Source organism: Zootoca vivipara, chromosome 8 (genome assembly GCF_965207765.1).
Source record: "Zootoca vivipara chromosome 8, rZooViv2.hap1.1, whole genome shotgun sequence".
In the NCBI taxonomy this organism is placed as follows: domain Eukaryota; kingdom Metazoa; phylum Chordata; class Lepidosauria; order Squamata; family Lacertidae; genus Zootoca; species Zootoca vivipara.
Genome location: NC_142591.1, coordinates 40,924,742 through 40,940,713, shown reverse-complemented (window position 1 = coordinate 40,940,713; position 15,972 = coordinate 40,924,742). Strand labels below are relative to the sequence as shown.

Genomic DNA, 15,972 nt, shown 5'->3' with positions numbered 1-15,972 from the left:
ACGTGATATAATCGTCAAAGAACTATAGCTATGGATTTGCCCATGTTAATTTTGGGGCTTCTGGGTGTTTTATTATTTCTGGTTTCTTAGCTTTAATTTATAATTGTGTTGTGTGCATTATCACTTTCATAGAAGCCACTTTGAGGGAGCTCTGGCTCTGAAAATAAAGGCTATACATGAATGTTTCAATTAAATAATAAACTTACTCCATATTAAATATCAAGTTGGTAATACAGCCATAGAAAGAGCCTGCCATCTTTAGTCCTAAAATGCCTTCTCCTGCAGGAATCCCACCAATGAAGAAGTTGGATATATTCATTGGCCTAGTTTCTGCCAATGGGCCAAGCCTAATTTCTGCAGGGCTACTTTCATCCACCTGGACAGTTATAATCCTGGAAAGATGAAGAAAACACCACAAAGTGAACTATTATTCAATTTAAAAAATGTCTGATTTAAGAACAATAATAGTGAAGAATCCACAGTAAATGAATCAGAAATAATGGTGGTTCTCCAAAGGATCTTACAGTCCTGATTGTTTGGCAGACCAGGCATGTTCAGTAGCATTCCAATTAATTTCTAGCACTAATTCAGTTGTAGGTGTCACATAAAACATTGGATTTATATGTTTCTCAGTCTAATAAATAAAATAGCTAATTGCTTGTGTACTTCTTGTATCAGTACTTGGCATGATTCTCCCTGGTGGCCAAAATGTCTAGCAATTTCAAGGGATCATCCATGCACAACTTAATCAGAGGCTCTATAGTGCATGCAATTACCATATAAATCACAACTTCTCCATTAACAGCAGAAAAACACAACTGTGGTTATTCTACTGAAATAAACTAAACTAAGCCAGTTCTTTAGGGAACATGGTAAACTTGACAACAGGCCTTAATTAAACAAGTGATTCAGCTTCTACCTCTTATTCCGAGTCAGGATGACCGAATGTTCTCGCCCATCACTGTAAGTTCCATTAGCAGACTCAACGATGACCTTTCTTGTACTTGCTCTGTCCCCGGCATTGACATGCACTGCCAAATGGCCATTGACCAACATGATGGAGAAAAAGGGCTGAGAAAGATGGAGAAGATCAAGTTCAGCTATTACTCTCTTGCTTACTCCTTGTAAACTGTGCTGCCCAATCCCGATTCTGCTCACTCCATTCCAATCTGAGTTGAGCATCCCTGCTTGAATTTGGATGACACCACTAGGGAACGACTAAGAAGACACTTGAGACCACAAGAGCTGAAAAGATGGTTGGATGCTTACCAGCTGGGCTTGCCTGCGCCTTCGCTTTTCTGAGCCTTTGCTTAGCCCAATGAGGATGATGCCGCTGGCATTCTTTGTAGCAAAAGTGGCCATAAGTTCTGAATCTGCTGACAGGGGTTTGGGCAGCAACTCAATATATCCATTGCTCAAGATACTAGCACTGCGTATGGGCTATTTTGCAAAAGAGGAGAAATAAAATGAGTGAATTAGATCGTTTATCTGTCAGAGACATAACAATGCAGGAGTTGATTTTCTGACAATTTATCAACATTATAGAATCCATTATAGTATCAGCAGACACTGTTGATTAGTTTTTCCAGCAACAAGTAGCAATCAGTTTCAATTTACCAAGAACTGCCTGTGTGTCCTACCTCCAGAATGCAGCCTTTCCGCACACCATATGAGTTTTTAAGCAAATCAAAAGTGGAACGGGATATTTCCAAGTTCTTAATGCATCCCACATATTTTCTGCTGTTAAGCCCTTTCCTAAAAAGAGAAAATATTGGAGGGGGGGGACATTGGTATACAATATTTAGACATTGGTATACAATATTTTACACAGAATGGCTGTGTAAATCCAAATTACAGAATAAGCAAGCACATGATGACAACTAGTAGAGGGAAATGGTTACTGGATGCATTCACAATCATTTTGAATTCTGTCCATAAATTAAACCTGACACAGCAAGAAACCATTTCTTCCCTTTGTCCCTGCATCTCTTCCCAGATCCTCAGAAAATTCTTAAGAAATGTCAGGGCAATTTTCAGTTTGGTATTAGTATTCGGTTTGCAATATGTTAGGCAAAAAAGAAGAAGAAAATGAGTGTATTTATATATATTGTGATGCATTTGTGTTTGTCTTCTTTCTTCATAGGAAGATCTCAATGTATAACTATTTTTTATTTAAAATTCTGCCCGGACACTGAGGTCCAGCACCGAGGGCCTTCTGGCAGTTCCCTCGTTGCGAGAAGCCAAGTTGCAGGGAACTAGGCAGAGGGCCTTCTTGGTGGTGGCGCCTGCCCTGTGGAACGCCCTCCCAACAGATGTCAAAAAGGAAAACAACTACCAGACTTTTAGAAGACATCTGAAGGCAGCCCTGTTCAGGGAGGCTTTTAATGTTTAATAGACTACTGTGTTCTATTTTTCTGTTGGAAGCCACCCAGAGTGGCTGGGGAGACCCAGCCAGATGAGTGGGGGTATAAATAATTATTATTATTATTATTATTATTATTATTATTATTTAAGCCTACCTCACTGCCCTTGACCGTGGTAACCCACCAATGTAAATAGGATCCTTATCGGAACGATTCAGGTCAGAGGCTGTACCAGGGGATATTCCTTGCTTGGTTTCTTTAGAACTCAGGTTATAAGCATCCATGACTGCCAAAATCCCTGAAAGGGTAATGAAATCAGAGATTAGCAAACAGAAATATCTGAGATTAAACATTACAGCAAAACATAATAGTAACAGGATATCATTTTGACAAACTGCTTTACTAATATGAATCTAGATGTTTTATTGAGCTAATCTAATTATTCTATGAAGGCCCCTTCCTCATTAAGGAAAAATATGAAACATATGGCTTACATGCTATTTTGTACACTGTTTCCACAACAGGTAATAGCAATGTCAATTTCCATGTTTTTTCAGTCTTCCTGATTCAACAAACACATATGCAGTAAATTTCTAGGTTCATGAACCAGAATCTCCTTGGGGTGAAATCCAACAATGTATGTCTGCCTGAAGAGTGAATACAGCTGACAGAATGGATTCTGCTTTCTCTGTAATTCCCAACCCCAAATTATTTTGGAGGACTGAAGAACTCTTCAGAGCAGATGAGGGAAGCAGGGGCAGGAGACTCACGTGACCCTGGATGTTATTCCTTATTTATTTCCATCAAGCTCTTTGTGAGCAATGGTTTCCAGTCACTCCAGTTGGATAGTGACTGGGTAAAGTATTTCTGACACTGTAGGATTTCTTCCTTCCACTAACCAAGTTTCAATACTTGGTTATACGGTTGTGAATCTTAAAAGGCTAATTTCAGTTTAAATCCTTGCCTTGCCTCAGTTGTTATGCAGATGAGTAGAGACCTCCACAGAAAACAACTATATAGATTCCATGCTGAAGAATCTCACTGTCTGAAATTTACAACTTGATTCGTCGCATGGTTAAACTGATGTAAGGGCATTTTACCATTAATCCAAAAGATCAAAGGCCCATGAAGAATTCAATTAAAGTAAATAAACCTAACCAGGTCTTTTGAATGTGTAAGTACTTGAGCTTATTTCTGAATTGTCAACTGTCAGGCGCTGACATCAGCGAGAACAGAACCAACCTCTCAAAGCAATCTTCCACCAAGGAGTAATAAAAAAGAAGTGGTTGCATTATACAGAAAGTGACCTTCAGTGATCAGTCAGATCAATGTGAACAGAATAACAAAACAGCATAAAAAAGTAGAATCCTATAGCATGAGACCGAACCTCCATCTAGACCAGCATCCTGCTTCCTGAAGTAATTTGGGAATGTTACAACATGTCATCACATGGTAGCAGCCAATGCTCTCATAAGAACACTGGAAGACCCGTTATATTTGGTTCCTCTAGTCAAATATTATCCACTAGTTGGGAGCGGCTCTCTGGGAGTCTATCCCAGCCAGAGGCGCCAGCTTAGGAGGGTGATTGGTGGTGGGCAACGTCTCGTGCATGACATCAGGATGTTGGGAGGAGCCGGGGGCGGAGCTGAATGTGGTGGCCATGCAGCTTTAATGGCTAGTGGCTCCCCCTCCCCCTGGTGCCACCACCAATGGGAGGCTACTTCGACCCTCTCCCCCCTCTGTGGCAGGAGGAGGAGCTGGCCACTGGAGCTGCACTGTGCTCGGCTCCACGCAATGCCTCTGCGCTTCTTGGACATGGGGGCAGCCCCACCCCCCAAAAAATATTGGTGCCTCCTAAAAGAGCTCAGCTCCCCCCCCCAGGAGCTGGTGCCACTGATCCCTGCCCAACCTAGGGACACTGGGAATTGAACCTGAATCCTCCTGCATGCAGAATGGATACTCCACCCAACTAGGGGTCATCATCTTGTTCACACACACACATATGCTTCTTGACTGTCACTTGGAAAGTTGCCTGTCCCAGCATGAGCCCATTTATAGATTTACGTTATTCACCCTAACATACAACCAAGTGCATCGTCCTCATAAAACAATTCTCAAACGCCAAGAAATGTTTAAACGTCTGCACTATATTGAAAATTAATTCACTGAATACAGCTTTTGCCACTGTTTTGCTGATACACAGTAAAGTTCCAATAGATCAAATAACTTCTCTTAGAAGTTGGATAAAAAACATAAGAAAGAAATTATGTTGAAGTCTATTTGGATTTAGCTAAAAAGATGCCTGGACATTTGCATGAAGCTGTGGCCTTTATTAAAACAATGCAAGTTAAATCACCTGGAACCATTATTGCATCAAAATCCTGGAGACAGGAATAGTTTACTTTGCTTGGATTTCCCTCCATTTGGCAATCTGTTTATAATTATAGAAAGAGTAAGCATCTGGGTTGTTGTTTTTAGCCCATATGTAACATTTTACCTTCTTTTTTGTTTCGGGTGAATGAAATTTTATACCATGTCCCATTATTGTAGCGGCTTTCTGTTTTAAGGGTAAGAGGACCTGAACCAAGATCAACAGTTAGCTTAACTTTGCCATCCACAAGCTCCAGAGACAAGAAATCCCTCTGCAAGGATGAAACAAAAGTCAGAAAATAAATAAAAGCTCATTGGTAACCCCTTCTCCTTCAATAAGCTCAAGGCAACATGCAATATAAAACACCAAGGGTGGTATCCAACCAACCTGATCTTGCTCAGGTGAACTTCCCCCCTCATCTCCCAGCATGTTCCATGTGCCCTCCCCAAATCTGCTCTAGAGGGTTGGAAGAAACCCAGAAAAGATTTAGGGGTGTGTGCAGAGGGAGGAGGGTGGCAGTTCCATTGTGCAAGGACAAGTTAGTTGGATACTGCCCAAGATTTTATGTAAGCATGTCAGGGGGAAATAAAGATTCTATATGCCTTTAAACAATGGTTTTCAAAATTCAGCAGAAAATCATAGTACTATATAAATAGTCAGTGCCACTTTTTGTTGAAAAGTATATACAATCCCTAGTCATTTCCACAGAATCTATGGAAACTACTCGTCTAAATAGCACTTTTAAACACTGGGCGAGTTTTCTTACTGTGCCATTAGACGTCAGGTACACTAAGAGCCCATTTGGCGAGAAGGTGCTGAAAAATACTATGATTTGGGTCACAGTGGAGCGAAGTGACTTCTCCACCACTGAATATCCACTCCCGTCAAAGTGAAATGAAGTGTCTTCATCCTGTGGGCTGCGGAAACAAACAAAACAAAATATTTAAATGGTTCCAGCCTCCAGCAAAGGAGTCACTTTCTTGTCAAGAAGGCAAACTCTACCCACAGAACCTTGATCTAATCATTTTTATTTGAAAGCATTTATAAATCATTTATTTATTTATTTAAAAAAAACTCTAAGCAATGCACGTTACAAAAAACTGGGCATGTTCAGCTGTTGCCTCTATACTGTGGAATGCTCTCCTCTTTACCACATATAAAGCAGTAAGCTTCAGTTGCTTCAGGCATCTTGTAAGGATTTATAATTTTGCCCTGGATTTCCTTGATCTATGGGATCAGCCCATGTTTGATGTGTTTGAATTCCTCTTTTATGTTTTCATATGCTGTTAATAGTACTGTTTTTGTGTGTTGTGGGTCACTATCCTATTGTATTCTGCAGAGTGTAATATCACAAGTTGATTTTCTGCGGGTCATCTTCTAAGTGATCTTACAGACCAATAGAGGGGGAAATTTGCTTGTTTAACTTCAGTTAACTGGCACAATTTGCCTACCACGTTAATCAGCCTGATAAGCCAAATTACAAATTGCGGACATATTCTGAAATAATTATTATGGTAAAATCGTCAAGTGCAAAAACAGAATATATACGTTCAAATCTTCCAAATTTCTGCCACTGATTTACTGGATAAACACTTTCAGGGAAAGTGGCTCAAGAAATCAAGCCATAATTATAAGAAGCGCTCTGATGATATTAAAACATTTCTAAAATAGTCCTGCATCTCCCTCTGCTGGTTACAAATGATACCTACCAGGAATCTGCAAAATAAATAAAAAAATATTTTTTTGTCACATACAGTTGTTAAAACATGAATATTTGAGAACTAAATGAATGTAATATCTGATGATATTTTAAAGCACATTTTCACAGAGAACAAATATACATGCATGGATAAAACATCCAAATCAGTTTAATCATGGGGAATGTGCTCTGGTTGCACAATTTCCCTTATCTACTTCTAGTTACAGGTAGGTAGGCGTGTTGGTCTGAGTCGAAGCAAAATAAAAAAATTCCTTCAGTAGCACCTTAAAGACCAACTAAGTTTTTATTTTGGTATGAGCTTTCGTGTGCATGCACGAAAGCTCATACCAAAATAAAAACTTAGTTGGTCTTTAAGGTGCTACTGAAGGAATTTTTTTATTTTGCCTTATCTACTTCCTAAGAGTAGCAGTACTAATAGATATCATCCCCTTGTCATGTGATCATAAGATCACTGTGAGGTAGGTCAAGTGGAAAGATAGTGATTGGCTGAAAGTTTGCTTCATGACTTGTTTGGGGATTTGAACCTAGGTCTTCCTGGTCCTAACCACTGCACCATGCTAGCTCTCATTTACACCAGTTTCATGTGACTTTCAAACTCAGCGCTAACCACAGCATTCTGCCCAACAAGAATCAGAACACACTGTTTAGTTTTTTGAGGCATTGTTTTTAGCAGGAACCAAAGATTGCTCAATTTGGATATCATGGCAACTTATAATTACCACAAGCCAGGAAGTGGATGAAAAAAAAATCAATCTGCATTTGGGGAGGGGAAAGTTTGGCTCTAATGAAGCACATGTACTCCCTTCTTTTCAAGTGGATTCTGTAAAATGGTAAGAAGGAACTTGAATATGCTCACAGGAAACAATGGCAGGCGACTGCACCAAATAAAAGCCCCAAGGAGTTTCTACAGCCATGGTGGTGTGCTTTGGAACCTGGACCCAGCCACACAAAAGATCACTCCTGTGGAGGAGCTGTATTTATGCAAACATGCAAGACAACTCCTGTTTTAATTACAGATTTCTATAAACTGTTTCACGTTCTCACCTTCCAAAGCATCCATTGCACTTGCCTTCCCTCTCCACATAGTTCCAAAGTCCAACAGATTTGCCATTCAATGATGCTTCCCCCATGCATCCCTTAAAATGTGTAACCTTAATGGCAGGTGATTTCTATTACAGAAGAAACACATTCACCATGAAGGACAATAAAAAAGGGAGTTTGACATTTATCCAGATAAACAGCAATCCGTGGCCTAAAGTTGTAACTTGATAATCAGGATAAATTGTACCAGGCAAATAAGAGCATTACTGATATTGTTATTCATAGTTATATGTGAGCAGGTGGCTTAAAATAAGAAGAAAAATACAAAAAATGATATCCATTCAGGATCTGCCAGCTGAGAAGCTGCATGATTTGGAAGAAATGCTACTAAACATATCTCCTGTCATCTCTGAATGTGTGGCAATTATTGTTCATCACAGAACAGTGAGTGGAAAGCAACTTGGAAGTCAATAAAATGAACAATAATGAAGGATTACAGCATGGCTATTAATTTTTCACCTTTATTTGCCCTCCAAGTCCACCAATAAACATGAGTGTTGATTGGTTTACATCCAGTACTGTAGCTGTCCCAGATGAGGTGGCAGTTCTCATAAAGGGCTTCTGAGAAGTGTTTGCCTCCTCTACACTCAGAGTGGCAGTTCTTCCAAACCTAATTATCACAAATAATAAGGGGATTAAAAACAGTTGTGCATGCTTAACTTCCAATCTGTGTTATATACTTATAACTAAAGAAAGAACTGGGAATTTTTCTGAAATTAAAAATGGCTGCATTATACATGGTTGACAGCAGATGCTCTCATCACCCCCAATTATTTGGATGTGTTGCGCTTTCCAATAAAATAATAATAATTCTCCTCTAGACAGTAATTATTTCAGGTTTATTGGTGACTCTGCAAATCTGGTTCATTAATTACATGTGTTGCACACCAGTTACATCTTACCTTGTAGCATGTATTCTGTGCCATCTGTTGTTGTTAATGGAAAAGTCAGGATATTCCAGCCTTGTTGATCCAGAGCCCATATCCCACAAAAAGGCCACCTTCCCACGTCGCATCTCCACTGCCATGAAATCAGTCTAAAAACAAGGTTGCCAAAACACTGAGAAAATGCCCAAATGGCTAAGGCTGGTGAACGTGCAGCTACTAAAAGTCAGTATTTGAAAGCATTGATCAAATCCAAATAAGACTTAGTTCACGTGTTAAATAAGCAGCACAGTAACCCTTTACAACATTGGCCCATATGGGAATGATTCCCTGAGGGAAACTGTGTGTATCACTTGACCTCACGTTGCGGATTGGGCCATTTCAAACAAAGCAACATGACCCTGCTAAAAAAAAGAGGGGCTTTAATGGCCTGGAATGGCTAAAACACTGCAATAAGTAGTCACCACATCACTTGCATATTCAAGAATACTTGAATTCACTTGTACAAGAATACTGAAAATAAAATTGGCAATCTGAACACCCTGAGTTTCGAGAAGACAGTGGTTCAATAATTCAGACACACACACACACAGCGTTAAGTACAACTTAAACACTAAAAAAAAACACAAAAACCTCTATACAGAATTTTTGGGACCATTAAACTTGCTATATGCAAATGAAGCATTCAAGGAAAATAAAACTAACAGTGCATTTGTAAGGTGTGCCAATAATACAAAATTATCCAAGCTTAATTATCCGAAGGATTGTTTAATTGAAGATACAGCTGGCACTCCCAGAAAGTAGTTGAAGAACCAATTGCTATTGTATAAATGCAAACCACTACACAAAATAATCCAAATTAGCTGTAAGCAATCATGCATGCTATTAATGTCAGGAACAGCATCTTTCCATGTATTTCATAGATCATATGATCCAAATTTAAGAACCCCTTGCTTACCCCTGCTATTTGGACTATTCAAAAGCTTACATAGATACAATATCACAGCTCTGTATGATGCACTCTCCTTCCTTGGAGGGTTTTCAGCAGAGGTTGGATGGTCATCTGTCAATGTATGAACTAGTTGAGATTCCTGCATTACAGGAGATTGGACTAGAAAACCCTCAGGGTCCTTTCCAACTCTAGGATTCTATGGTTCTGTCAGGGGACCTCAGTACAGGGAGCCTCCGCCCATCCCCCACACCAGCACCTCAACCAGTGAGAGTGGCAGCAGCGGGTCAGGTGGGGGAATTGAGGAAGTGAGCGGGATGGAGCAGTTGAGGCTGAGCAACGTAGGAGAGCCCTTGCCAACAGGTGGAGGGAAGCAGGCAGACACTTCCGTCGCCTGATTTAAGGCACGCACCGAAATGCAAGAGTGGGGGCGGTGTTTTGGGGTTCCCAAGCTCTTATGCTGGACACGTAGCAGGAAGCGTCAACTCCCGGATTCTGCGAGTGACTGAGAGGTCATGTTCTTTACCATCTTTGCACTATAAATAATATGCACAATAAAACTTTTAAAGACAGAGCAGGCTCGGATGTTGTTACTCAAGAGTAGCCGTAACACCACCCTTACAGGTTCTAATGTGGATTAGAATCCCCATTTCACCAATGAATGTATATGAATAGGTAGGGTGACCTATCACCGAATAGCAATTTAGGTATAATGGGACAGCTAATAGGTTTTCCAGTATATGACCAGAACACTTGGTCTTTGGTAAAGAGTTGCCTGCCATATAAAATGTTTAAAATCCTTTTGCTTACTTTACCACTGCTACCCAGGTAAAACAGGAGGTTATCAGGTTCAGTTGTTTTAACATTTAATGTTAATGTATTGTAGTTGGTAGACAGTATCTGGGGCTGATAAGCACGAATGCAGTCTCTTTCTGCAGACACAGCGACTTTAATCTGAAAAAAGAGGAAAAAATCAAAGGCAAGGTTTGTATATATGTTGTACATGTCTTCAGAAATGGTCTGTCCAATTTTAAATTGTTTAGACTTGCCTGAGCCAATTAGTTACTAGGATTGTGTTGTATTTATAGTATTAATCACCACCACCAATAACGGTGTTTTTATTAAATAATAAATGATATTAATTAAATTTTAATTTTAATGACGCAACTTTGGGACTTTATGAAGTGCAGGGCCTTTATATATAGAAAGGCAACAGAGAGTAAGAGAGACAGACAGACAGACAGACAGACAGACAGACAGACAGACAGACAGACAGACAGACAGACAGAGAAACATTTTTGTCATGTTCTGATCCAGGAATTCTAAACGTAAATGGGACACCTATTCATTGTGATATAAGAAATTTGCTAAAGTTCTGTTTTGCCAATGTAGGGTCAAATGTTTTACAACATCTTGGTAAGGAACCAAGTAAAATTGTTGTAGGGGACAGTTCTGCCAGCTAGTATGTCAGCAGGCTATCTATGAACTACAGCACAAGGAGCAATAAGTTGACAAATGTTAATGTAACTTCACATAAAGGATATTTCTCTAGAAACTCTGATGGATTAAGAAAACAAAGAGCACAACATTACTAATAAGAACTACTATGGGGACAAGCTACAGAACTCCTCATGCCCTGTAAAGCTTTTTGAATTCTTTTTTCCTAACCAGTAATTTGATGCACTGCACAATAAATCACCTTTTAAACCGCAGGGAGTTCATATATATGCATAATGTTGTTGAAAGAAAGAAATCAAAAGTGCTACTGGATATTCAATGAGACCCTGAATTGTGGCCTGTGTCTTCATACTGCAACACACACACATACACTATTGATTAGGGCATGTGCGTAGCATTGAAGCTTAGTAGCATTTCCCCCTCCTAGACCATGTAGAAGAGAATAAGCTGCTTACAGAGGCGGCCTGTTTACGGGCTTGACTGATGAGCTCTTTAATTTCCGAGATGTTTCTGCTGAGGTTCTCTTCCAGCACTTTCAGAGGCTTCAGCCTACTAAACAGGAGGCCGGCCTGGATTTCAACTTCATTCACTTTTCTTTCAGCTGACGCTGCTGCCAAAAAAAGAAGTAGTTGAGGTTTTGAAACAGGGTGCTATTGCTTGAATTTAGGAGAAAACTGAAGATTTTGTTGCGTTCAAGTGAAAAAATATACACTGGTACAAAATGCATATGTAATGGCCAGTTTAAAGCATTTCTTATAATTATTGCCTATTAATTTAGGATTGCAATTCTGAAATGCATACTTGTAATGGGAAAGGTATTTAGCAAATCTCATCTGCACACTTTTAAGAGAAGTAGTATAAACTAGCTTTAATGTAAATAAAGATAAGGAATACTTAGGTTTAAAAATTAACCCCCCTCTCACATGCAGGGACATTTCTAGGGAGCAATGAAGCAGTAAACCTACCAGCTTTTGATGAGTCGATTATAAGTTCATTGGTTTTGCGCAATGTCTCATTAACCTTAGACAATGTGAATGAACTGTTCAGGAACTTCTCACTAAAAACCTCCGTGTGCCTTAAACCATTAAGAGCAGTTGCATTAGCAGACACAGCCAGCTCTCTTACAGCAAGAATATTTTCACTGGTATCTGAAACATATGATCAACATAAGTAGATTACCTACTTGCATTTGGGGCAGAAAACTCAGGCTTTGGGTCTTAGCTACCAGTTTTGAGACCAAACTGGGTATGTAGGGGGTTGAACTACCAACTCTACAATTTTATGATGCGAGAGATAAGCGAACAAGATCCCTTAACAGACTTGTTTGTTAGCCATGGAGAGTTGAGAGATTAATTCTTTCCCCATGCGGTTTCCCCAACTCAAACTGCACCCACATCCCCAACAAAGCTGCTAGTTCCCTATGGATTCAAACATACAGGTACACACAGCAGAAGATAAATATTTTAATTTATTAACATCAAGGAATGATTATGATTTAAGTAGTCATCAAGTTAATTACCTTCACTGCATTAACATTTAAATGTAGGTTTCCTTTAGTCAACAGATGTTACATTTCGATGCACCTTAATGTCCTGAGTGGTAAAATGGGTTGGTCTTTAATCTTAAAAGAGATGTTGGCTCATTGAACAGTATTAAGTTAATTGGGCCATCAAAAGCAGACTCAGCATCTTCTAGCAGAAAAAAATCCAGACACTGTCTACTGCAAATGAACTCAACAAGCAGTAGATGTTAAAAGTCTGGTTTTCTTCCATTAAAAAAAATTTATGCATTCCAAGCTATTATTATCTTAAACTAGGTAAAGTCCCTTGCTTGTTTAAAAATATAACAGAAAAGCTATTATAAAGTTTAATTAGGTTGCTTGTATTATTAAGAAACATTATTTAGAACAACACAATAGAACTATTCTTTTTCCTTCTCTCTTTTTTTTACTTATGCAAAGTTCTATAGTTTTCAAGTCTTTTAAGGCTCTTCATTTCATTACTGTTTCAGCAGCATGCTTTCAATGAATTCAATTAAAATCTTCATTACAGCTTAAAGGTTACAAAGGTTTTGATTTTTTGTTTCATTTTGTTTCAGAGCTCCTGTGTCTTTACAGATGAATACCAGGCAGGATGTCAATATCTTAACTGTTGCCTGGTCTGGATATGGAGCAACGATGAGTAAAAGCTGCCTACTGAAAGTTTCTTTCTCTGCATGTGGCAAATTCAAAGGAACCCTTCCAGGCGGGTGGGGAGGGAAATGTCGATCATATATGGTACATATCCAAGAAAGTGATACAGAATGAAGACCTTTTCTTCTTACATGCCACTGTCGTTTCCTCTGTTTACGGCATTCTCAAAATGTAAATATATTGCTGAACTTTCCAATTAGTGACGACCAGCGGTGCTGCTCAAGTTAAATATACTTGCCTTGTGTAATGAAGAGGAAGTCAAGATGGATTTCACTTACCATTTGGCAATGCAGACAGTTGCAACAGTGAGCCATTAAACTGCTTAGTGAAACCACAAGCTTTCTCCTTAAGTTTTTCCACTTTTATGTTCATCTCATTTAATCCAGATGTAAGCCCTATGGAGGAATAAACACTTGTAACCCTGACATAGTTGGCTGCTTCTTTACACCACTGCTTCCAAGGTTATCAAACTCAATGCATAGGTGCAAGGCAAGACCAGTTGTCTAATAGTCTTCCTGTCCATCTCCCTCAACTTCCGCCCCAAATCAGACCCCGTAGTAGAGACCACAGTATGGTAATGAGAGCAGATGTACTGTAAAAGTATGTCAGGAAAAGGCTTTATATAGCACAAGTGAGCCAAACCGCATGCTGCAAGAGAACACACACAGCAAACACCCTGTCAAAATTCTTCCCTAATGCCAAGTATGCTGCCAGAAGGGCAATGTGGAAGTGGTTCAGGTTCATAACACGTTTCTTAAATAGTTATACTCCATGCTAATATACAGTAAGTATCAGTTTTATTCTACCATTCCTGAAAGGAGTTCAGGCACATGATTATGCCCATCCCATTTGATGTTCAGAACAACCCTGTGAGCTAGGATGGTGCCTGGTTCAAGGTCACTTTGTAACATTCACGGCTGAGTGCAGACCTCTTCGATACCCAAATCCAACACACAGTTATGCTGATCTAATTCTGATTAAATTAATGGCAGCTTTCCTCTCAATTAAGACATAAATCATAATACAGTAAGCCCAGAACTTATGCAGCATTTACGTTCTAGAGATCTCATCTAAAGCCAAAATCATGTGTGGTCAAAACACATTGGGATTGATGGTGGGTGGGTTTGCTGAAGTCTTTTTTCCTGGACACTACCCCCTCCCCCACACACACTTTTAAAATATTTTGTCAAGCGTGTAAAGCTGAATGTGCACAAGCTAAATGTGCATAAGTTGCAGGCTCACTGCACTAAAGCTGTACACAGGAGATCTCCCCTGTTCTATCAGGACTTTTCCACACAGGTATCTATAAGCAGAGAGTTTTGCATTCAGCATCCTTTTCTGGAACCAATTTCCCGCAAGACTTGTTCATCTTAGGTGACAACACTTTCCCACCCAACTGTGAATAAATAATATTCTGGTTCCTCTTAGGACTGTGTACATATGTACAGTGCTTGAATGACAAACACGCTGTGGATCCACATTCACCCCTTTTGCAAACAGATGTGCAAACTTTCAAAATGAGGTGAACAACCAACCATCTGCCAACTTTGCAGATGGATGATTCTGACAATTTTCCACCAGCAGCCAGCTGATTGCTAGGCCCTTACATCAGTTATAAATCCCTCCCCACTGGCCCACTGCCCAAAACAAAGAGCATTTTTCCAATGCAAAAAAGGCCTGCATGAAAGGGACTAAAATTGATGGTAGATTTGCAGGCAGGTAAATATGTCACTGGAAGAGCAAATGAAGAAAAACCCCACACTGACTTCCAGTAGGATGGCTTCCATAGCTGGAGGTGATGTGGGATATATATCTATAAAAGTTTGTACACATACACATCACCTGGGAAAGGGAGTAATGCAAACCGTCAGCATTTTGTCAACTTCTGTTTATTGCTGCTGGAAAGTTAAAAAACTATTCTCTCCTTTTAAAGGGAGAGGGTGTAATTGGACTTACTCCACTTGTTTTAATAATGACCATCGGTTGATAGTCAACATTTCATTAGTTATCCATATTTTATACTTACCTTCATACTTCTTGTGCAAACTTTTTGCTTCAGTCAAAAACTTGGAGCCAAGTTGGAGAATGTTTTTCCCAGTAGAATTAAATGTTTCTTTTGGCTTAAAATAATCAAGTAAGGAAACATTGTTAAATATGAACAAATCTACCGTATGAAAAGTATTATTTATATATATGCAAAGCCCTACATTTTTCTTTGGGGGGGGGAGTATTATTGCTGTTCTCTCCCCACCCACCCCGGCCAATCAGGACTTTTCCTATGTATGGCCAGAATTTAAAGAATTACATTCTTATGTTTACATATTATTCTGGCTTATGTTCCTCAATCCTAATAGTTCTGCAAAACTTTTATTTCTTAGAAAATGATGTAACAACAACAGTAGCAGCTTCAAAAATATGACTATACTGGATAGTAGAACACAACATGTAGAAATGGAGCATTGTGAACATACCCATTATTTAAATGCAGTACTTGTATAAGGTTTTCATTACTTTGTATAAATGCAGTCACTATACATCTACCTTCTTAGGCATCCTAGATTTGACAGTTACGCTGAGATCCTGTGCCCTTAGAAGTAAGTCCAATTGAACTTAGCAGAACTTGCTTCTGAGTATACAGCACAATCCTATGGATAGTGACTTATAAACAAGTCACACTATGTTCAGTGCAGCTTATTCCCAGTTTGCACAGGACTACACTCTAACTCAAGATTATTGTTATTTTTTTATCTTTTACGTAATTTCATAATATGAAAAAATAATGCCAATTACTGTCAGGGGTGGAGGAAGGGGGTGTGGTAGGGGCAAACCACCCTGGGTGTCACCACTGAGGGGGGTGACAAAATGCTGGGCGGCACTCACCGCGGGGCCTGCAGCACGCCCGAGCCACATGTCTCTCCTGTGAGAGATGCAGTGG

The 15,972-nt window shown here is 39.5% G+C and overlaps 1 protein-coding gene across 1 annotated transcript in view; it reads right to left on the bottom strand.

Moving 5' to 3' along the window:
• LAMA1 (laminin subunit alpha 1) overlaps positions 1 to 15,972 on the bottom strand; it is a 90,859-nt gene that overhangs the window by 9,831 nt on the left and 65,056 nt on the right. The window contains exons 41-55 of the mRNA XM_035125215.3: positions 15,064 to 15,157; positions 13,316 to 13,432; positions 11,812 to 11,994; positions 11,302 to 11,456; positions 10,199 to 10,342; positions 8,458 to 8,591; positions 8,015 to 8,165; positions 7,499 to 7,623; positions 5,501 to 5,651; positions 4,861 to 5,005; positions 2,520 to 2,661; positions 1,641 to 1,755; positions 1,270 to 1,440; positions 920 to 1,071; positions 207 to 392 (exon numbers count right to left, since the gene is read on the bottom strand). Of these exons, the coding sequence (XP_034981106.3) occupies positions 207 to 392; positions 920 to 1,071; positions 1,270 to 1,440; positions 1,641 to 1,755; positions 2,520 to 2,661; positions 4,861 to 5,005; positions 5,501 to 5,651; positions 7,499 to 7,623; positions 8,015 to 8,165; positions 8,458 to 8,591; positions 10,199 to 10,342; positions 11,302 to 11,456; positions 11,812 to 11,994; positions 13,316 to 13,432; positions 15,064 to 15,157 (2,165 nt within the window). The remainder of the gene's footprint in view (positions 1 to 206; positions 393 to 919; positions 1,072 to 1,269; positions 1,441 to 1,640; positions 1,756 to 2,519; positions 2,662 to 4,860; positions 5,006 to 5,500; positions 5,652 to 7,498; positions 7,624 to 8,014; positions 8,166 to 8,457; positions 8,592 to 10,198; positions 10,343 to 11,301; positions 11,457 to 11,811; positions 11,995 to 13,315; positions 13,433 to 15,063; positions 15,158 to 15,972) is intronic.